This window comes from Hyaena hyaena, unplaced genomic scaffold (assembly GCF_003009895.1).
Source record: "Hyaena hyaena isolate Hyena2069 unplaced genomic scaffold, ASM300989v1 scaffold_12, whole genome shotgun sequence".
NCBI lineage: Eukaryota > Metazoa > Chordata > Mammalia > Carnivora > Hyaenidae > Hyaena > Hyaena hyaena.
The window spans coordinates 1,482,926-1,507,187 of record NW_024080644.1 but is presented as its reverse complement, the minus strand read 5'-3'; the positions used below and the strand labels follow the sequence as shown (position 1 = coordinate 1,507,187).

General features: G+C 39.6%; 2 protein-coding genes across 6 annotated transcripts in view; one reads left to right on the top strand and one right to left on the bottom strand.

Moving 5' to 3' along the window:
* CASK (calcium/calmodulin dependent serine protein kinase) overlaps positions 1 to 24,262 on the bottom strand; it is a 363,023-nt gene that overhangs the window by 135,432 nt on the left and 203,329 nt on the right. The window lies entirely within an intron of this gene.
* GPR34 (G protein-coupled receptor 34) lies at positions 7,204 to 14,959 on the top strand. 2 transcript variants are annotated; one of them, XM_039256038.1, is made up of 4 exons: positions 7,204 to 7,260; positions 8,009 to 8,102; positions 9,383 to 9,470; positions 13,314 to 14,959. In XM_039256038.1, exon 4 carries the CDS (start codon positions 13,393 to 13,395, stop codon positions 14,527 to 14,529), a length of 1,137 nt encoding a protein of 378 aa, XP_039111969.1. In that variant the 5' UTR covers positions 7,204 to 7,260; positions 8,009 to 8,102; positions 9,383 to 9,470; positions 13,314 to 13,392; the 3' UTR covers positions 14,530 to 14,959. The 2 variants fall into 2 exon arrangements, with proteins under 2 accessions (XP_039111969.1, XP_039111963.1); XM_039256032.1 differs by lacking the exon at positions 9,383 to 9,470.

Sequence of the window (24,262 nt, the reverse complement as noted above, 5' to 3'; positions counted from 1 at the left end):
GGTAGTTAGACTTAGGAGCTTGACTAGACTCACATTCAATTTTAGGTTTTTTGCACTAATACTTTAGTTTTTTTTAACACATCAGGAAGAACATAATGTCTGGTGGTCCTACTTTTAGCAACAGGTTTGGCCTCTGGGTTTGGGTGTTGTTTGCCTAGATCCACCATTACAAAGTTCACCATTGACTTTTCTTTCAATGATTTTAGCAGCCAATAATGCCTAGTTCCATTATTAGGGGTTCCAAAATGGAAGCTTCCCCCCAAAGTTTTGTTATGAAGACTATCGAGCACAGAGAAAATGGAAGGAACTGTACAGTAAATAGCCATATACTTGCCACATAGATTCTACAGTGAACATTTTGCCACATTTGCTTTATCAAGTATCTATCTACTCACCCAACCACCAATCCAGGTTTTCACTAAAATTCAGCACACATGCCATTCGAGTTTAATGTTTAAAACGATGTTTAAGGTAAAATTTACATGCTGGAAAAAGCACAACTCTTAAGCGTACCATTAAAGAGTTTCGACAACTTGCACAGAACTGTGTAACCCACCTCTCTATCAAGACGTTATCATCATCCCAGAAACCTTCCTCATCACCTTTCCATTTAATCTCTGCTGCTATGTCCTGGAGGCAAACCACTGTTCTGGTATTTTTCACTGCAAGTTTGTTTTGCTTGTACTAGGAACTGCGTGTTATACACAAAGCCATATAGTACGGACTCTTTCATGTACGGCTTCTCTCACTCAGCATGTTTCTGGAGTCATCCATTTTGTTGTGACCAGTGGTTCCTTTCTTTTATGATGGAGTAAATATCCTTGTATGAATATATCACAGTCTGCCCATTCTCCTGTTGGTGGACATCTGGGCTGTTTCTAGCTTGGGGATATTATGAATAAAGCTGCTACAAATGATTTCCAGAATAACAGGTTGGATGCCAGGCAACTTCAAAGGTGTTCAATGAAGGTTTTTTTTTTTGTATTGTTATGAATTATGGTTTTTATATATTTGATGCATTTTAATCAATTACAGTCGTTATTCATTTTGATACTCAAATTGTCCCATTTTTAGCCAGCAGGAACTTCTTTAAGTCAGGTCTTCTGCCCTTTTGTAAGACTCTAAAAGTCTAAGAACTGTTGCTTTCAGGTACAAGATGTTTGAGGTTTGTCTTGTTCATTTCTTGACTCAGATCTGGAACCAGTCATTTCTCCAAGGAGCCTCATTTCTGTGTAGTGGGAAATGGTATTTAAATTCACAATATGGGTATTAGGTATATTATTACTTCTGGGTTATCCCTGCTTTGACTTTTCAGTGGACAAAGCTAAAAAATAAATCTGTATTTTTTAGAAGAAAAATATATCAATTCATACTGACATACAGGGTTTTTAAAAATAGGGTTTTAACTCAATTTCTTTGATTTTGTCTAGTAACGTTGGTACCTAATGACATTAACATAAATTACTCATCTGCTTTATTCCCTAGGGTGTGTGTATAAAAGTACCTACATTACCTGTAACAACAAAACCACCATATGCTATTCAAGATTTCTTTGTGGTTCTTTTTGTCCTTATGTCATATACTACCTGGGATGCCCAGTCAAAATACTGTTTCACTATTGAATAAAGTAAGAATTCATGAGTCTCTGCTGATGTAAGTAAATAAGTAAATGAATAGAGAGAAGGAAAAACTCTCATGTAAGTAGAAAACCAATTAATAAATGTAGAGGAAATTCCAGCATGAGATTAAAAGCAAGAACCATCGAAAGGCAGTTACTAGTGGGCAAAAGTTTGAAGAGTGACAGAATATTCATACAATCTCAGAGCAGCTCCCAACGGGATACTTTATTAACTACAAAAGGTAAAAGAGTAATTTTACAAGGGACAAACCTGGAAGATACTATTATCAAAATTACTATTGGGGCACCTGGGTGGCTCAGTCGGTTGGGTGTCTGACTCTTGACTCTGGTTCAGGTCATGATCTCATGGTTTGTGGGTTCAAACCCCACGTTGGGTTCTGTGCTGACAGTTCAGTGCCTGCTTGGGATTCTCTCTCTCCCCCCCCCCCCTCTGTGCCTCCCTTGAGTTCTCTCTCTCTAAATAAACAAACTTAAAAAAAAAGTTTCAAAGTTACTATTGATAGTAGTGGGACTAATTAAGAGCATGTGCTTCCTTCACTGACAAATACTCAGCAACACGGCTGTGGTATTTGTGCCAAAGATCCTGTGTTGAATCATGAGGAAATATCAGACTGACCCAAACTAAGGGGCATTCTAGAAAGTGCTGTGCCTATATTCTTCAGATATTGTTTCAGATCAAAGGGATCAAAGGAGACAGAAGAGATTTAACAGATAAAATGTGATATATAATCTTGTTTGTATTTTTGCCATAAAGGACATTAGAATGGCTTGATGAAATTGGGACAAAGTCTGTAGATTGCATAATAATACCCTTTCAACATAAATTCCATGATTTTGATCATTTTACTGTGGCTAGAGAATTTCTTATTTTTAGAAACTATATAGATGAAATAAGAAATTTCAAAAGAAGAAGAGTGAAATACTAAGAAAGACAAAACAAATACAGAAAAATGTTAACATGGGGAATCTGAGTGAAAGTTAAAGGGAATCCTTTGCATTACTATTATAACTTTTCTCTAAGTCTAAAATCATGTAAAAAAAAAAAAACCACCCCATCCTATTTTATTTTATTTTATTTTTTAAAAATATTTATTCTTTTGGAGGTAGGGAGCACAAGAGACCTAGCAGGGGAGGGGCAGAGAGAGAGAGAGAGAGAGAGAGGGAGAGAGAGAGAGAGAGAGAGAGAGAGAGAGAGAATCCCAAGCAGGCTCTATGCTGTTAGCACAGAACCCCATGCAGGATTCAATCTCATGAACAGTGAGATCATGACTGGAGTCAAAATCAAGAGTCAGACGTTCAACCTACTGAGCCACCTGGCACTCCCCAACCTGAGTTAAAATTTTTTATTAAAAAATTTTTAATGTTTTATTTATTTCTGAGAGAGAGAGAGAGAGAGAGAGAGAGAGAGAAGGAATGAGCAGCGGAGGGTCAGAGAGAGAGGGAGACACAGAACCTGAAACAGGCTCCAGGCTCTGAGCTAGCTGTCAGCACAGAGCCCGACATGGGGCTTGAACCCACGAACTGTGAGATCATGAGCTGAGCCAAAGTCGGATGCTTAACTGACTGAGCCACCCAGGCGCCTCTCAATTTTAAAGTCACTTAAACGAATTCTCCTCGTGGTTATGTTTTTTTTTTAATTTTTTTTTTTACATTTATTTATTTTTGAGAGACAGAGACAGACAGAGCACAATGGGGGAGGGACAGAGAGAAAAGGAGACACAGAATCCGAAGCAGGCTCCAGGCTCTGAGCTGTCAGCACAGAGCCCAAAATGAGACTTGAACCCACAAGCCTTGAGATCATGACCTGAGCCGAAGTCGGATGCTTAACCGACTGAGACACCCAGGCGCCCCATCTCATGGCTATGCTTTCAGTGTGTTACTTGATGAGGCCAATTTGTTTGAATTACATTTTGACTTGATTTGGTGTTTTAATTATATAAAACACATACATGGTTCCAAAATCAAAACTGTAAACAAAAATTCCATTCAGAGAAGTCTAGCTTTTGTACCTTCCCTTTTCCCTTAATCTCTCCCTCCTCTTTTGTTAAGTACTTGTACTAGGCTTTCGTTTATCCTTCCATGGTTATCTTTTTTGAAAACAAGAAAATACATATAAATATTCGAAAGTTCCACATAACGATATATCTGATAGCCGGCTCTGTAGCAGTAGCAGATTTTTCAGGGAGGTTTGTTTATTTTTGTTTGGTCTTTGACAGAGAGACATTTGTGTGCTGCCGGGAATGGTCCTGTGGAGAGGAAAAAATGACCGCAGGAGAAAGAAGGGATGGGATGTAGTGTGCAAGTGGGGAGAGGGGTTGGCCTCTGCACCAGTGAAGAAGCCAGGGTCCGGGAGCACCTGTAGATGCAAGCAGTTGGGGATGTAGGAAGATGAGGAAGTTCTCTTCTGAGTACTGTACTTCTGTTTTCTATTTACTTTGAAATAAAAGTGATCATCAGGCGGGAGTGGGTAAGGAGAGGGGGTTGTTAGCAATTGGAGAAGAGGGAAGGTGTGAAAAAGTACTTTGAAAGAACAGAATGAATTGACTGAGGCAATGGTTGTCAAACTTCAGCATCAGAATCATACAGCTGTGCTGGCTTTCATGCCCAGAGTTTTGGAATCACAAGGTCTGCGGTGAGGTCAAGAATATGCAATTCTAACGAGTTTTTGAGTGATGTAGATGCTACTGGTCGGGGAGCCATGCTCTGAGATCCACCACACTAAGGAAATATAGCAGGACTGGTAGCAGCACATGGGCCCACTTGAGGTTTGTGGTCATGAATGTGAAGTGAGACCAATCAACCCAACTGTGTGTCTGTACCCAGTAGTCTTCATGTTAGCCAGCAAGGTTCAGGTGGGCTGCATTTAACCAGGGTTGGGATTCAGATAAAGAGAAGATGGTGGTAATCAGTGATAGATGGTACCAGACAAACGTATATATTATTTATGCTTTTCTACTTCTATATATAAATAACAAGCTAAGATACCAACAAAGGAGGAAGAGGAAACAGAGACAGAAAGTAGAAAGCTCAAAATGAATAGGAAAAAGATCATGTAAAGGAAGAACTAGAACAAGATTACAGATCTTCCTCAATATACAATGGGGTTATGTCCTTATAAACCCATCATAGGTTGAAAATATCGTAAGTGGAGGGGTGCCAGGGTGGCTCAGTCGGTTGGGCGTTTGACTTCTGCTCAGGTCATGATCTCTCGGTTCATGATTTGAGACCGGCACTGGGCTCTGTGCTGACAGCTTGGATCCCGGAGCCTGCTTTGGATTCTGTGCCCCACTCTCTCTCTGTCCCCCCCCCCTCCGCCCCCCGCCCCACACTCTGTGTCTCTCTCTCTCTCTCAAAAATAAACATTAAAAACAAAAGAAAATATTTAAGTTGAAAATGGCATTTAATATACCTAATCTCCCATATCCCATAGTTTAGCCTAGCCAACCTTAAACATGCTCAGAACACATACATTAGCCTCTAGTTGGGCAAACTCATCTATCACAAAGCATATTTTATAACAACGTGCTAAATATCTCATGTAATTTACTGAATACCATATCCACAGTGAAAAAGAGAATGCCTGTATGGGTATACAAGGGTTGTAAGTGTATCGGTTGTTGACTCTTGTGATGGTGTGGCTGACCGGGAGCTGCAGCTCACGGCCACTGCCTGGCAACATAGTGCTTGCCCGGGAAAAGACCAAAATGTGAAGTGCAGTTTCTGCTGAGCTCCCATGGCTTTGCACCACTGCAAAGTCTACAAATCTGAAGTTGAACCCCAAAGCTGGGGGCTGCATGTACACTCAAATCTGGTCATAGTAGGGCCACCAGGGCACTGAAGATGAAAGCAGGGTTAGTGTTTTGAAATGGGAGGCTTCAGTGTGGAAAGGTTGCTAGTAAAATATAAAATGATTTATGTTAGATTTAGTGAAATAGAATGCTAATAGATAACACCTATTTAAGTCATAAAAAAATTCTGCCAGATCTCCAAAATACATTTGCACAGCCATGCTCAGTGCAGCCTTATTCATAACAGCCAAGAGCTGGAAGCAACTCAGATGTCCACTGACAGATACATGGATAAAGAATATGTGAGGGATATACACATACAATGGAACATTACTCAGCTTTAGAAAGAAGGCGGTCCTGTCACATGCTATAAGATGCAGCAACCTTGACAATACTAAGCTAAATGGAAAAAAGCCAGTCTAAAAGGACGAAATACAGTACCAGTTCACTCAAATGAGTGATCTACATTAGTGAAAATCACATAAAATAGGAAAGTAATTGCCAAGGGCAGGGAAAGGGAATTAGCGTTTAGTGATGACAGAGTTTCAGTTTTGCATGATGAAAAAGTTCCAGAGATCTACTGCACGATAGTATAAATATACTTAACAGTAGTGGGTTGTGTGTTTAAAAATCATTAAGATAGTAAGTTTAGTATTACATATATATACACATATATATACATTTTTTTTAACTGCACACACACAAAATTCCTGCCAGACCAACAAAGAAATCCTCTTCCTTCTCAGGGGTTCTAAGGGGAAGTAAAAGCTACAAAATATTCTCATTCTAGCAACTTAAAAATATTTTGTCCCATGTGTCATATTTATAACAAAGCAAAACCTCTGGAAAATATGGGTTCAGAAGAGTGTATGTACCCAGATATAATTAGAATATTAGCTAAAGCCCAGTGAGTTATGTATTATTTAGTGTCAGTAAAGCTGCACGGTGACAATTACGGGGAGGCTAAAAACTAATCTTTTGTTTCAGATGACAACAAAAAAAGGGAAATGCCGTGAAACTGCAAGGCGAGCAGTTCAAGAGATGGACAGATAGTCATTAAATATTGGATTAGGACCAAAACAAAAACTGCAGAATTCCTTCATTATTTTCTTTAAAAGACAGGAGATATGTCACTTTAGTTGGGAAAGTTTGTCACAGTGATAAAAGGGGGAGAATATGATCCCAAATCTCATCTTGTCCAAAACTGTAAAACTTTTTCAGAAAATAAGTCCAAGGTCTTCAGGGAATGCATGAAAATACACTAAAATAATGTACAGGTCAAGTAAAAGTTAAAAAGAAAACCCAAAACTTATAAAAAAGGATAAAATAATTCACTGTTGACGTTAGTACGATTCAATACAGGAATGTCATTTTCTGTGAATTGCTTAATTTCTAAAATGAATCCTGAAAGAAACAGCAAATGCAATGCATATTATACATTATTTCCTAGAAAAAACAGAAAATGCATTATTTCTGCTTAGAATTCATAAAACTTCTTTATCTGGGGTGGGACGGGGATAAGGGAAAACTTCCTACGACTGCCAAGGTGAAAGGTATGCATAGAAAAAACATTTTCTAAAGTTGGAATGTTGACTGAGCTTAAACACGAAGTTGTTAAACATTTCTACAAGGACTTGGAGGGGTATCATATCGAAAAAAGAAAGAAAAAGGGGGGGGGGGAACAGCCTGATTACCACATGCAAATATAAAAAAAGACAACCTCAACCAATTGAACCACCACCGGATGGAGAACCCAGCTGACACATAAAGACGAGTCTCTGTGTTTAGGGAAGCTTGGGGCTCTGCTCCTTTTACTGCAAGAGAGCCTGAACTGTGAGTACGCCTTGATTTCAGTTATAGAAATAATCCATTATTTCAGTTAAAATTTGCTTCTCTGAATATTAAAGGTGAAACTGGCTTCATGGTGACTAGCACCATTTTGCTTTCTAGAGCCCTGAGTAAGGTGCTTGAATGAGACCTCTGCCTTGGTTTGACTTAAAATGAGGCTGTCTTCTTAGTTACTTGAAGTACTTGAGGACACTGCAGGGACTGAAGCTCATCTACCGATGTGGTCACACTGCTTACACGGTCTTTTGTGCTCTGCCATAAAGACGTGCAGAGACACTGGAGTTGACTGAAAGTTATTTTCATAAGCAACCACCAATTTTATGTATTTATGTATTTATTTATTTAATGTTTTATTTATTTTTGAGAGAGAGATAGAGACAGAATGAGCAGGGGAGGGTCAGAGAGAGAGGAAGACACAGAATCCGAAGCAGGCTCCAGGCTCTCAGCTAGCTGTCAGCACAGAGCCTGACGCGGGGCTTGAACCCACGAACCATGAGATCATGACCTGAGCCGAAGTCGGACGCTTAACCGACTGAGCCACCTAGAAGCCCCAGCCAATTTTATTTTCAATGTGGTAGAGGTGATCTATCACTTATTAACTTTATGGTTATGCTGTCTCCCTAGTTTCAATGGTTGCACTTTATTCTACTGTTAAGTTTATAGCAGAACTGAATGTACTACTAATAGTATTAGTTCCAAAGTAACACGCTTTCGATTTTTATTCCATATGCAGCAATTAGTGCAGTTTTTTGAAGCATGGCCTGAGGGATCCGGTCACTATCAAGTCAAACTACAAACAGTGAAAGGTTGCTACTATTGCCAAATAGGTATGTATTTTAACATAGCGATGTAATGTTTTCACAAACATACCCGAAGTACATTTAAAAAGCTTTTGCTTGGAGCGCCTGGCTGGCTCAGTCACAGGAGCATGTAACTCTTCATCTCAGGGTTGTGAGTTCGAGCCCCATGCTAGGTGTTGGGATTACTTAAATAATTACAAACTTAAAAGGAAAAAAAAAAAAGCTTTTGTTTATTAGAGGCCACCATGGAATCTGTAATGTGCTGCTCTCCATTATAGAAGCTCCTACGTGAGCCAGATGAAGACTATTGGAAGTGGGTGGTGGTACTGGGTACAAATGCAGCACTAACAAAGGGCGGCAAACTTCAGGATTTGTCAAGTAACAACACTAAAAAAACTTTTTACCACCTACTATCAGAAAACCATTGTGACCACTTCAATATACCACAGGAGTCTTAATACTCACTGGGAAACTAGTCCATTATGTGAACACAGTGGTCTGTTTCTTGTCCTCATTGGCCAGTCTTATCAAATAAGTAGTTTTTACACATCAATAGATGGCCTTAAGAACAGTGAGTGACTGACACACTGAAAGGCAAAAATTAGCCATTAAGTGTAAAACAGAATCTAATCTGTTAATTTGTTAATAGATGACTGGACACTAGCCACCTAATACATGGTTCTAAATGATGGTACTATTACTATTAAAACAAATGCAGTGCTTTTGCTTTATTTTCTTTTCTTTTAAATGTTTATTTATTTTGAGAGGGGGAGGGAGAAAGAGAGAGCAAGAGCATGTGTGCCTGGGGTGGGGCAGAGAGAGAGAGAGAGAGAGAGAGAGAGAATCCCAAGCAGGCCCCCCACTGTTAGTGCCGAGTCTGGATGTGGGGCTCAATTCCATTAACTGCGAGATCATGACCTGAGCTGAATTCAAGAGCTGGACACTCGGGGCGCCTGGGTGGCTCAGTCGGTTAAAGGTCTGACTTCGGCTCAGGTCATGATCTCACCATTTGTGGGTTCGAGCCTCGTGTCGGGCTCTGTGCTGACAGCTAGCTCAGAGCCTGGAGCCTGCTTCAGATTCTGTCTCCCTCTCTCTCTGACCTTCCCCTGCTCACGCTTTCTCTCTCTCTCTCAGAAATAAATAAAAACATTTAAAAAATTAAAAAAAAAAAAAGAGCTGGACGCTCAACCTACTGAACCACCCTGGCACCCCTTAACTTTTATCGTCTTTAGGCTTGAAGATAAAGCAAAACCAGAAAGGTTTATTGGCAACTCTGTCCAACTATTATTTATTTATTTTACTGGCAGATTAGAGCTGGAGCAAATGGTTTCAGGATACGTGCTTTGTGCTAACAGCTTTCAAGAAATATCTTGATTACGGCTTTCAGGCCTAGAAGTAAGTTTGAAAAGATATGCTCTAGGAAACGTGCTAAACATTCCAATGAATGCTTTGTGATTCTATAAACTCTGGACTTCTTTACTTACTCTAATGGACAGGGGAAATGAAAAGATTAATACCTTTTCCCAAAGAAGTAAAGCTAGAAGTAAAGCTGTTCTTAAAATTGCTAATGTGAGGGGCACCTGGCTGGCTCAGTCAGTAGAACATGTGACTTTTGATCTTGGGGTTGTGAGTTCAAGCCCCACACTGGGTGTAAAGATTACTTAAAAAATAAAATCTTTAAGGAGTGTCTGGCTGCTCAGGCAGTGGAACACAGGACTCTTGATCTCAGGGTTGTGACTGAGTCCCACAATGGTTGTAGAGATTACTTAAAAAAAAAAATTGCCAATGTGGATAATGTTGAAGGAATCATGTCTAAATTTGGCTGACAGAACTCAGAATTAAAAAAGAAAATGCTGATCATGTGTGATCAGGAGGAGTGAGGTTTAGCAAAAAGGATCATGGACCCTAAAAGCTAGGCAGATGTGAGTCCCAGCTTGGGTGCTGCCATTTAAGAACTGCGTGGTCACGGGTAAAGTTCACAACCTCTTGATTTCTCATTGCCTCTTTTGTGATACTTACCTCACAAGGTTAATATAAGGCTTATGTAAATGAATATAAATGTGCTTCACACACTGCCTGGTACACAGCAACTGCTAAATAAATAGTAGTTAAAGGTTCAGCCACCTAGCTCAAGGGTTCAATTCTGGCTGCACGTTAGAATCCCCTGAGGAGCTTTTAAAGGAAACCATTGCCTGGAGCCCATTCCAGACCAATTAAATCCGAGGATATGGGGTTGGAGCCAGGCACTGATACCTTTAAAAAGCCTTCTAATATGCAGCCCAGATTGAGAGCCACTGAGAGTCTCTTCTACTTCTCCAGGGTAAGGTGCCTACTTCCAATTTAGCTTGCTCCTAGGACATGATTTGGGCTTCTCTCCCCATGTGGTCTGTGGCAGTTTCTAAGTGTGCTGTTAGGAGGCCCTACCAGCTCAGGACTAGTAATAACAACCTTCAGGTTAGTGGTAACAATCTCCACTTACGACATTTCATATCTATGAGTTCAACCAAAGAACTCATAGTGATTAGTTTTTGCTGCAGGCGCATCACACTATTGACACAGCAAATGCGGTTTTGTTTCTTAATGCAGCTAAAGCCCCTCCTGTATTTGAACAGCTGATTTTGACGTCCACACGTAAAATTCCACTGGCTTTTCTACTAAATTCCCTCTTTCATTCAGTAATATGTACCATGCTAAGCACTTGGTACACAGAGGCAAAGAAAAAAAGACTTGGTTTTCCAATCCTAATAGAGTTTAAGATCTAGCATGGAAGAAAGAAAAGAAAGAACTATTTACAAATGAGTTTTTACAGTCATTTTGGCTATCTGAGCTCTCAAAGTCCTATCACTTGCCATCAAATTCTCTTTTATCAGTGGCCATGGGAGGTTTCTACCTGAGCTACAGCAAGGTTCCCACCTAACCATACAATGCAAATCCTTCCTTCAGGCACGCTTTTTCCTCTTCCTGGTAATCTAGGTTGCATTATCTGCTTACTTTTTTGGGAACCTGCCATTCTTCCTAGATTGCCCTTTCCTTCTAGAATTGCCAATCACCAGATACATGCCTGTAATTTTCTATAAGCTTTGCTGAAATTGGTTCCGGCAGTTGAGACACAGGACAGACCAGACTGGGTCTGCCTGCCTCCCTCCCTCCACTGACCTGAACTGTGGAGACAGGCTCTTACCAGAGATGGATTACATAACTTCCTCTTCACCAGCCAGTTTTTCTTCCCTGGAATCAATTTTCCCTCTTTAGCAACATTTTAAACTGGAACTTTATCCTTGACTACATAGTTTCTTCTCGATCAAATTACAGACAGAATGTTAAGAAAGGCTAAGTTCTTCCAAATGTATTTCTCTGTGTACCATGTCACATCCAGAAGTTATTTTAATTCAATTCCACTTTACATGATAGCATTCAGAATTTGAATGCACATGCCTACAAAAATGTTTCTTGAGAGCAGAATCTTGGTCTTGTTCAACTTTGGTTTCCATGCAGTACTTAGCCAGGTATGAAATATTTACTAAAGTGAGGTTAGTCCAAAGGTGTTTATATATACATATATATTTTAGAAAGAGAGCATGAATGAGTGAGGGGGTAGGGGTGAGGGAAAGAGAGAAAATGCCTGCACATGAGCAGAGAGAGAGAAACTTAAGCAGGCTCCATGCTCAGCTCAGAACCCAACACTGGGCTTGATCCCATGACCCTGGGACCATGACCTGAGATCAAGAGTTAGGAGTTCAACCAAGTGAGCCACTCAGGCAACCCCAAAGGTGTTTTAATTTTTTTTCTTATTTATTATTAATTTTAAAAATGTTTATTTATTTTTGAGAGAGACAGAGACAGAGAGAGACAGAGACAGACAGGGAGGCAGGCAGAGAGAGAGAAGGAGACCCAGAATCCGAAGCAGGCTCCAGGCTCCCAGCTGTCAGCACAGAGCCTGACACAGGGCTTGAACTCACGAACTGTGAGTTTGTGACCTGAACTAGAGTTGGATGCCTGACTGACTGAGCCACCCAGGCACCGTGGTGTTTTTTGGATTTTTGTAAACTAATTTTCTTTGAGAACTTCTATGTGCCTGGGGTTAAGCTCTTCATATACATTGTGCATTTCTACAGGTAAGAAACCCGAGGCTTAGAAAAGATGAATTGGTGTGACGAAGGTCACAGAGAGTTAGTCAGGTCTGATTTTGGTAACCTTGCTCAGAACGTCTTTGTGTTACAGCTGCTAAGATGCTGCTGTAGGGAAATGGGGCAATCACTCTAAGAAAGGAATGTGATGAGACCTCCTGGGACCCTCTCTTCATGTCTTCTAGCTCCTTATGATGGCCTCTCAGACTGAGGGCTTCACTGTACTCAATGCCCAGGAAGGGGCCAAGATCAGGTGGCACTAACATTCTCTGCTGCAGCAAATGAGTGGAATTCACACACACTCTCTTATAAGGTTCCAGCAACAGTTGCAAAGGACCTAACCCGAGGCATAGTAAGCTACAGTTAGTTGTTTCAGAATCTTGGAATGCACGTCCTGCTTCCCATCTGTACTATTGCTCTATGTTTCCGGGTCAGGAGACTGTCCATCTGGCCCAACTGGTGGCCGATGCCACCCGGTTTGGGGTTGTTTGGCTTTGTGTTACAAGAGTCTGCCTGAGGGAGCAGGTGCTCTGCTCTCCTGGGTCTGCACAGCTCGCAGGCAAATGATTTTAATACACCCGACTTGGTCTAGCTTGAAAAGGAAGAAATTTAGGACTCTTTCCTCTATTCCCACCCTAGAATGGGAGACTGCCACAGTTAATGTCCTACGCTGTGTGGCAATCCTTGCCCAAAGGAATGAATACCAGACACAAGGGAAGGAGTCAAGGCAGGGAGCTGGGCAGGGGTCGGCAGTGGGCTCAGCTCACTCATGGCTGTAACTACCTTTTGGGAAATTGACCCTTATCTTTGAACAATATGAGCTGTCATTTCTCTGTACCTCCATCTCTATTCCCATAACAAACCCCTTATGGCAGGTTAAATAAAACAAACCTTGAATGTATACCACAGCCATAGGAAAGGTCAGAGCAGGACATTCCTTAAGACTCTAGTACATTTACTGCTTCAGTTGTGATACCATGCTGCTGCTACATACATAGTGTAGATAGTCAAAGTTTCTCCCGTCTGAAAATGTATCATTTATTATTTGTGCTTAGAGTTAAAGTGACCGTTATTAAAATGGCAAATGACTCAATGCTGCATTCCATTGCAGGAAAATTCTGAAGATATCAAAGCTACACACAAGGAACACGTCATTTAGCACCTTCACTTTTTGATCCCTATACCAGACAATGAGAAGTCACGTCGTAACAATGCCAACCACTATGGCCTACAGCTGGCCTTGCTCCTCCCAGGGAGTGAACTTTACCGCTAATCACAGCATCCAAACGCCACACACCGTCTCAAGATCACCAAATGCTACTAGCTGTGTCATGGATGAGAAACTGCTCTCTAGTGTGTTAACAGCATCCTTCTCGGTTATTTTCATCGTGGGACTGGTCGGAAACATAATCGCCCTCTATGTATTTCTGGGTATCCACCGCAAAAGAAATTCCATTCAGATTTACCTACTGAATGTAGCCATTGCAGATCTCTTACTGATCTTCTGCTTGCCTTTCCGCATAATGTATCACATTAACCAGAACAAGTGGACACTTGGAGTGATCTTTTGCAAGGCTGTGGGAACACTATTTTATATGAACATGTACATTAGCATTATTTTGCTTGGATTCATCAGTTTGGATCGCTACATAAAAATCAATCGGTCTATACAACAACGGAAGGCAGTAACAACCAAACAAAGTATTTATGTTTGCTGTGTAGTATGGACAGTTGCTCTTGCTGGATTTCTAACTATGATTATTTTAACCCCTAAGAAAGGCCATAATATCAATAATTCCACAATGTGTTTCCATTATAGAGAGAAGACGGAGGGAGAAGCAATTTTTAACCTCATTCTTGTGGTAATGTTCTGGCTAATTTTCTTACTAATAATCCTTTCGTATATTAAGATCGGCAAGAATCTACTGAGGATTTCTAAAAGGAGGTCAAAATTTCCCAATTCTGGGAAATATGCCACTACAGCTCGGAATTCCTTTATTGTACTCATCATTTTTACTATATGTTTTGTTCCCTATCATGCCTTCCGATTTGTCTATATTTTTTCACAGCTGAACAATCCACCTTGCTATTGGAAGGAAATCATTCACAAAACCAATGAGATCATGCTGGTTTTCTCATCTTTCAATAGCTGCTTAGACCCAGTCATGTATTTCCTGATGTCCAGTAACATCCGCAAAATAATGTGCCAGCTTCTTTCTAGACGCTTTCAAGGGGAAGCAAGCAGAAGTGAAAGCACGTCAGAATTTAAACCAGGGTACTCCCTGCATGATACATCCGCTGCAGCTAAAATTCAGTCTCCTTCTTAAATCACTTGAGGTAAACACATTAAAAAGAACGAGAAAATACAACATCTTAATACTTTGAAGAACTAAAACTTAGGAAAAACAAAGCCCTAGCATCTGCAAAGCTCAGATCTGCTCAAAACTCTTTGCATATTTGTGCTACTTCATTTGCTTAGTTGTATATATTTCGAGGGCAAGAAAAGCTTATACTCATCACTAGATTTTAAATCCGTATGTAAAATCTTTTCAAAATATGTTGTTAACACTCTTAACATAGATTTTTAAAGTTAAGTGAAATTTATAGTTTTAACAACAGAGTAATTAAAATGTACTTTCACTAAGGTAGTTACTCAAAATTAAGCACTTAATATTAGAGTATGTTTAAAAGGTAAATGATTTAGGGGCGCCTGGGTGGCTCAGTCATTTAAGCATCTGACTTTGGCTCAGGTCACGATCTTGTGGTTTGTGGGTTCAAGCCACACATTGGGCTCTGTGCTGGTGGTGCGGAGCTTGCTTGGGATTCTTTCTTTCCCACCTTCCCCACTTGTGTGCTCTCTGTCTGAAAATAAACATTTTTTTTAAAGGTAAATGATTTGAGGACCAAAAACATGTCAGAAAATATGTTCTTTGTAATTTAAAAAGCCTGTATAGTTTGCTACTGTATCCATTTATGCCTAAACCTCCATAACAGATGAAATAATAGAATTCTAATTAAAAATTGAAATCACTTATTATCTATAACTGCTTAGATAAAATCAAATTTAAATACTGTATAGTAAAATCAAGCAACAGATAACCTAAGAATTTGATAGGTTAGCAAGAGCACTTAACCCCCCACCTTCCTCCAAGCAGATTTATAAATGACTCCACCATCTTGGACCACACTTTATTGGAGTAAAATTGAAGATATGCACATCCCATGATCCATCAAGTCTGCTACTAGATATACATCTGACAGAACCACTCAAGCATGTACACAAGGAGACCATACATAAACATGCTCAGTGAACTACTGGTTCATAATATCCAAAGATTGAAAACAACTTAAGTTGAGAATGTATCAGCAAAGGAATGGAGAAATAAACTGTGGCTTATAAACAAAAGGGAGCATTACACAGTGCTTCAAGGAACTACATCTGCATGCATCAACATGGAGAATTAACAAAAACAATGTTGAATAAAAAAACAACAACCAAAAACCTACTGCAAAAGGGTATATACCATGTGAAATCATTTATTGGAAAACACAAAACACATAAAATATGACATTCTTTACAGATCTATAGATATGCAGTAAAAGAACAAAATGTGCATAATGTACACAACATAACACATTAACTTAAAGTTAATGGTTACAGCTGGAGACATTTGAAGCCAAAATGCCAAAATGTTAATGTCTGTTATGCCTGTGTGATAGTATTTGGGTATCTGTCGTATTATTTTTGGTATATTGCTGAGTGTTTGAAATATTTTATAAGAAAAGAAATCTAGAGATTAGAATTAAAGGAAGCAAGTTCTGAAATTTTCATGTATGCTCAAAACCAACTGGAGACTAAGCCCCAAGAGAAAGGGGTCTTATTTATCAACGGCTCCTGGGAGCTTAGTGTGTTGCACGGCACATAGGTGACCGAGAGGTATCTGCTGAATAACTGAATGAGTGGACAAATAAGACAAGGAGGGATGGAAGGGGTGCTTAACAGAATTGAAAATGTGGGTGTATTTCATTTTTTTTCTTGGTCGGTGTGTCTGGATATAGCTGCACAGAACATCATACAATTGTAATCAGGAGATTTCATTAAAGCAAGCATTCTTAAAAGTTTGTCTAGCATTTGTTCAGTTTTTTTGATCACACACACAATCAGAATGCCATTAAGTAAATATGTAAAAACCTGTTATGACAAACTCAAAATCTCCATTCAGAATTTCTTATAGTTAGAATAATTCTTCAAATGTCAGGTGGGCCACTCAGGAAATCAGTTTTAAAGAGTATGAAGAATTTTGTTAGGGTTAAATTTAATTTTTTTTAATGTTTACTTATTTGAGAGAGAGAGAGAGAGTGAGAGAGAGAATGCGCGCAAGAGAGAGAGCAGGGAAGGGGCAGAGAGAGAGAGAGGGAGACACAGAATCCAAAGCAGGCTCCAGGCTCTGAGCTGTCAGCACAGAGCCCAACGCAGAGCTCAAACTCACGATCTGTGAGATCATGGCCTGAGCTGAAGTCGGATGCTTAACCGACTGAGCCACCCAGGTGCCCCATAGGTTTAAAATATTTTAATGGGATTTGGCTTGCATACAATTAGTGCGCAGCCATATATCAATAAGTCCACACAACTGATTGAATAAAGAACTGGTCAAAACAGAATTATACTTAAGAAACAAGAAACATTTGAGAAAATTGAAATTTGCAGAAAAATTAGAAGCTCAGAAAAAATTTATATTACTTTGTTCTGGCATTATTAGCAAATAACATCAAACTGAAATTCAGCATTTCTGTTTGTATGGTTTTAAGATATGATAATACTAATTTTCTCTCATGTTCTCAAAGTTAAAAAAATTTTCTTTTACGTTACCAGTAAGCATCTTACATCCCTACATATCTCTATTGTAAACATACAGTTTGAATGCTTAAATCACATTACTATTAGTTTTATGAACATTAAAAGAAATATAAATATACTCATAGTTCTAGAAGCTGTCTCATTATTTATATTAAATGAGATGATCCTTATACAAAGTCCTGCACAACAGCATTCTTAAAAGAAAAAAAAAAAAAAAAGGAAAAGTACAACACTGAGTTAATTTGTGGTATAAAAGTTGTAGTAAAATAAATTTTGATAAAAGCCAATCTGTGCATAAGTTTATGACAGACTTTGTTTATTGATAGAAGTTTCACTAATAATATGCCTTATAGTAAAATGAATCCTGAGAATGTTTGTAAATTTTTAGAAAAACATGCTACTGACTTACCAAATTTAGGGCTATTTATTAAATATAATTTTTTATTTCTTACTGAGCATCAGTGTTTGCAAGCAGGAAACACCTGTCCCTATGTCCCCCAACCCAAAATTTAGCTCTAGAAAGATACAGGAAAAGGAAATTCCTAGGTATATACACATATCCTCATCTTGCAAAAGATATTCAGAACAAGTTTCTAAATAGCATCTGACACGTGCAAAACTAAACAAGGGCAAAATTAACTGCCTGGCTGCCAGACTGAGGCCTAAATGCTGAATACTGCAAAGTATTCTGTGCAAAGCTGGGTTTGATGACGGTTGAATTTCTAAGATCAGGTCAACAGAAAAAGGAAATTTTGTTCAAGTACAGAAAGTTTTTCAACTTCTTTTTAAAACAGATTCTTCAGTCCTGCTGATATAAAAGTAGAACTAATATAATTACAACTCTTTGAAGCAAAGCCTTACTGGAAGTTACCCACAAGAGCAAAACAACATAAAATAGAGTCTTCTCCAGAGGCAACCTGGATTTTGCGGAAACATGTTAACAGGCTATTCTTTAGGTTTTTGAAATATGAATGGAAACTTATTTGGCCAGATATTAAAACACATTATCTTTCAATGAGAGCACTGTGCAGCAGGTTCAAGGGTAAGCTTATCAGTAGAACAGAATACACATCTCTAGGCAGACCCTTGATGATACAGGAGAAGATTATATGCCATAATTAATGGCTCTCAAAAAAGAGAAGGGGGCGACCAAAGATTCTGGTACTCAAGATGCGCTAGAATCATGCAAAGTGAGGTTAAGTGGATTTCTGAAAAGCTTCCTGAGTAACTATGATACACTTTCCTCCCTTAGGGAGAACCCTGCAAATAAAGGAAACATCATGAAGGGCACAGGGGAAGGAAGGGATGGATTAATAAATAGCGCTGCACTTATTTAAAATCAAAAGTCAGTTTATAGCCTCACCTCATGCCACACCAAAAAACATAAGTGGATTAGATTGTCAGATGTAAATAATGAAATCATTAAAAGATTTAAAAATATGTAAGTGACTAACTCATCTGTGAATGGGAAAGAACTTTCTATTAATAAAATGAGAAATAACTATAGGGAAAATGCACACTATTATTTTTGTTTTTGGTCAAAAGCCACAAACTAACATAAAAGCAAAAGCACACAGTGGGAGAAATATTCACAACAGATAATGACATCTACTTAGGAGAGCCTCTTGTGTCAGATACCAACAGACATCACAACTTGGAAAGAAACTTCTATTTTTGATCAGAAGAAAGCATTCAAAACTTAGAATATACCCTGAACTATGTCAACTGAGATGAGACAGAAACGAAGGCACACTCTCACACTGGCTGATTCAATGTCTTTTTTGATGGTTACATGGCCCAGCTGAGAACACACACCAGTGAATGGCTGTTGCAGTGCCTCAGTGCAGTCTGGTTTGCAGATGAAGATATGAGAGGGCTGGCTGGCTGGTGGTAACGACAGACTCAGAGCTGGAAAGGAAGTGCTAGGCTTGTCCTAAACTTCTGCTATGCCTCTTATTTCCCCCCTTTCAAGTTCACATGCAAGAAAATGAGAAGCAAAGTAGGAGAGATATTTATGTGCCCTCTACTAAGCTGAATGCTGGACACACAATATCATCTTATCTCTATCGCAGTCACGTAAGTAAAACGGTCTTTGACATATGATGGGATATGAGTTAGTAGACTTCTACTCCGTAGACATCGTCTCTGCTAAGACAATGCTTTTTGTTTTCATTTCATTCTGCCCAAGCACAATGGTTAACTGCTGAGATGTCTAAAAAAACAAACAAACCATAAACCGGCAATATGTATATGGGGCAAATCTGTTTATCACTCAGCAAAACTGTGTGATGTCAAAAGCCAAAAGCATAAAATCTGAATGGGGAAAATAATAAAATTTTAGAGCATCTCACCCTTATTAATTTTGCTTCTGGCTAAGAGTGCATAAAGATCATAAGATGAGATTTGAAACTTTTTTTTTTAAAGTAGGCTTCATACCCAGTACAGAGCCCAACACGGGGCTTGAACTCATGACTCAGAGATCAAGATCTGAGCTGAGATCAAGAGTCGGTCACTTAACCAAATGGGCCACCCAAGCGTCCCACATAAAGGTTTCTAATGGTGTTTTTTGAATATAGGTATGAATGATGCATAGAATCTCTTTTTGCTTTAGTAAGTCATACAGTTATTTCAGGATTAACAGTTAACTGCTACGGTTATACTGTGGCTTAATCATTCCATGTATAATTTTTTTTTAGTTCTAAAACATTTCAAACATACAAAGAAACATAACAAGCAGCAAGCCACCCAAGTTTAACAGATGTTGACACTTGTCCTCTTTCTTTACTGTTCTCTTGTACCCATATATAACTCCAAAAGCTAGCTTCACTAAAGCTCATCTTAAGGATCCTGTTTCCTGAAGTTACTACGTATCATTCTGATGTGTATTTGTATACTTTTGTCACATAGGCATGTGTAACAATACACATTAGATTTGTTACTAAAATTTATACAAATAGTATCTTACTACTACACCTCTTTGTAACTTTTTCCCTCAATTTACATTTATGTTGATACATGTAGGCCTCATTTATTCATTTCACTGATATACAGTGTTCTACTGTGGGAACAAACAATAGATCAGTTCAATTCTCCATTTCACCTAACAAAGGGCCCTTAGGTGGTTTCCACTTTTTCGCTATGAGAAACCAGGGTCAAGTGAAGTCTCTTGTATGCTCTGTGCGCATGGGTGGAATTTCTCTATGGTTCACACCTACAAGTAGAAATGCTTGGTTGTCAGGGTATGCACATCCTCAATTTATCTCTGTTGTGACAAGCTGCTCTCCAAAGGGATTTTTACCAATTTATACACCTCTCCCACCACTAGTAAGACACGAGTTCTTGTTTCCCAATACTTGGTTTTGTCAGATTTCCTAACTTTTGTCCATCTGGTAGGTGTGAATGATATCTCCCTGTGGTTTTAATTTGTGCTTGCCTGATTACAAATGAAATGGGGCATCATCTCATGTTTCTTTCCCCCCCATTCAGGTTTCTTCTTGGGTAAATAGCCTGGTTCATATCTATGCCTCTCCCCCTTTCCCTCTTAGTTGCTTATCTTTTACTCTTTTCTTTCAAATTGTTGAAATAGTTCTTGACATATCCTGGATACTAATCTTTTGTTGTTTATGTGGGTTGTAAGTCACTTCTATCTGTATGGGCCTTACCTTGTCCTTTGCTTATGGTTTCTTTTGCCAGACATCACAAAGTAAGATGTTTTTCTCTTTTGCTTTAAAGAAACTTTCTAATAAAAAATCTAGATGAATCCTGGCCCTTTGATATACATCTCTCAAAGACTATGATAAAGAATTTGCGGAGAAAATTATAATTAGTTTGGCATTACAGTCATAAATAGAGTCCAAATGAGGCATCCCCTGAGAACAGAGAAATCTTTTCTGAGAGTTAACTACAAAATTCAAACATCTGAGCACAGATATGCAAATGTTTTGAAAGCCTAGAAAGTCTCCTAGGCTAGTGGTGACCTATTAAATGTATTCATATAGAAGATGCTGGTACTGACCATCCAAACACAGTTCCAGAGAAGAGTCTTGAACAATGGAGCAGTATCCCATCAGTAAGGCCCTGGCAGGGACGATGGTGGGGCTGGATCCAATAGGTCTTCTTGGCCCAGTGGCATTAACCATTCTTAAGTAACAGAACCGAGAGTCCACTATAACAGCCAGGTTAGAGGGCGGCCGTTGCAGCCAGACTGCCCTAGTTCAATTTCTGGCTCCACCACTTACTATGTAGCCCTGGACAAGCTCTCTTTCTTCTACTGAGAAAACAAGGAGTACCTAACTCGTAGTGTTGTTATGAGGACTGAGTGAGTTAATAAATGTACCTGGCCAAGAGGAAACATTCAATATATGTTATCTAAATATTCAAATGTCAAGGGAAAAATCTCTAGAATGGACTGGCCAGAAGCTGAAGGTGAACATCAGAACTCAGAAGATATACAGTGGAAGCTGATCTGAATCAAATGAGATGGGGGAAGAAACTCGCACAGGGAAATAATTTAACTTCAGCTTTCATTAAGCTGTGCAGGACAAGAGTGGCGACAGACTGACCTTGCGCTAGTCAGAACCATACTCTGAACGTTGAACAAATAGAAGAGGACAGTGAGGGCACCTTACAGGATCTCAGAAAACCAGGGGAAAGAATGAGCTTATGTAGCCTTAAAGCAGAAGACTAAAGAAAAGACATTAGGGCAAAAATGTGTGTAAGTGTGTAGCTTCAAGGAGCAAGCTGAAAGAGGATCAGTGAAGGATGGAAGTTACAAGCAGCGTGTTTCACCGGATTGTAAGACAGGGTTTTCTAATAATTACAGATCTCACATAGAATAGAAAGCCAGTGAGTTATTTGTTAATAGAAGTGTTTCAATACAGTCTCGATCCCCAGCAGGCTGGAAGGTAGCAAAGTATTTCAAGCATTTAATAAAGTTTGGATTAGATGTTCTTTAGATCCTTTTATTTAAAGCGTTTTAAATGTTTATTATTTATTTTGAGAGCGAGCGAGCAGGGGAGGGGCAGAGAGAGAGGGAGACACAGAATCTGAAGCAGGCTCCAGGCTCTGAGCTGTCAGCACCGAGCCTGACGTGGGGCTCAAACTCCTGAACCACGAGATCATGACCTGAGATGAAGTTGGATGCTTGACCAACTGAGCCACCCAGGTGCCCCTAGATCCCTTTAATAGAAGTTTTGAGTCTTACGGAACATTCGCTGCTTCAGTGAGTGGCAAGCAGGGGCCACCTGCAATCCAACCGTGCCATGTGTGTCACTACAGTAATGTCCTTGGGGCTACTCAGATGTGTGCATGCGGGGGCAGGGGCAGGGAGGGGTGGGAGGCTGCTTGATGTATGGTCAGTGCTCCCCAAGCAGTTTCCCTCAATCTTCTTTTGTCGTGACTTTGACGTAGGTCTCTTGCTCAACACATAGCAGGCATTTTTTTTACTGCTAGAGAAACTGTTTGAAGTCTAAAGTAAGTTGGTGGATTCTAGGAGCTTTGAGACATTTATGTTACGTGCTTAGGTTTCTCTACTTTCTTACTGATCCTTGGTTTTGTTGGGTAATCCGAGTGGCCAAACAGGTTACCACACTGCATTCTGAAGTGGGGACAAGGCATCTTTCCTATAAACCTGGCTCCTTAGCATGAACTTGGGTGGGAATGATAATCACTCTAATCAGTTATATTTTCAAACTTTATCCAATGGCAAACTTCTGGACCAAAAGATTTTAATGCCTTCTGTTAATACTGCTGGCAGTGCTGCTCTAGGCCCTTTCCTGTTATAGACATTTCCTTTCCACAGTTCCTGCCTCTTCTCCTGTTCTCTTACTTACTAAGACTTTCTAGTACCCCAATCCCCCACCTCTGCTTTGTTTCTTTCCTGCACACAGCAGCACCTCTTTCTCTTCCTCAATTCAGTTTTTGCTCTGTTTTCCTACTTTGTCTTTAAACTGCCTACCTCACAACTTAGTGCCCTATTTTCTTGTATGTCCCCTGATCTGTCAGAAGCAGAAATGCTTCAGGTCTGCATGGAAATTGTTTGGTACTCAAAAGAAAAACATTGTTTCCTCTATATTAAAAACAACTTTCAGCTGGTTGCAAAGGGAACTGATGAGGTTTGCATGCATGTTCATATTCAGTTCCCCTTTGTGGCCAGTGAGTCTTGAAAAACACTGGAACACACAGGGTCAGCTCCTGTGGGGCCTGATTACAGGGTTCCAAATATATGTGGCAACTAGTGAGAGGAATCAGCTAAGTAAATAAATGTGGGTCTCCTGTTCTGACAGTTTTCATTTGTGATCCTGCATATAAGGAAATCTTGAGTAGCAACTACAACCCAGCATGGTGGGTGGGTAAGGGGTGGCGAACACCGGGTTGGGGGGAAGCTACCATAGGGGTGAGTTACACTAATCGTCTTTACACACCCTTTTAGGCTGTAGTACTGGAGAGGCCAAAGAATTTGTCCAGCTTTCGGGATCAAACTAGTGAAAATGGACTTTCCTTCTAGTTTTACTGAAAAGCTGGATTAATATTCTGGAATCAGAAAGGAAAGGGATAAGAAGTACAAAAGAAACGGCATGGATCCATGACATTTTTGATGTACTTTTCAATATAAGAAACAATCAAAACAAAATGACAGCTCCAAGACCAAAGTGGGACACAGTGGGCACCTCTTTGCAAAGTAAACTCAACCTTTTCTTTTTGAAATACTGCCCAAGAAACTACGGCCTCTGAGATATACATACTGTATTAATCACCAGGGAAAGAGCCAATGCAAACACACTTTTGGGAGAAAAATACAAAAATTGAGATAAAACATTACCATAGCAAGCACATTAAAAAAAACCCAACATGAGGCACCTGGGTGGCTCAGTCAGTTGGGTGTCCAACTTCGGCTTAGGTCATGATCTCACAGCTCGTGGGTTCGAGCCCCACGTCACGCTCTGTGCTGACAGCTCAGAGCCTGGAGCCTGCTTTAGATTCTGTATCTCCCTCTCTCTGACCCTCCCCTGCTCATGCTGTCTCTGTCTCTCAGAAATAAATTTTAAAAAAATTAAAAAAATAAAAAAGAACAACATGGTAGATTAAAAATGGTAGATTAAAATTCCCTGTAGCTCCTCCCATTTAGAGGTGGAGTCTTTGCCCACCTGTTGAATCTGGGCAGCTACTGTGACTTGCTTTGACCAATAAAATGTGGTGGATGT

What these genes read in the sequence shown, in the direction of transcription:
- GPR34 (XM_039256032.1), top strand. Translation starts at nt 13,393, where the DNA reads ATGAGAAGTCACGTCGTAACAATGCCAACCACTATGGCCTACAGCTGG.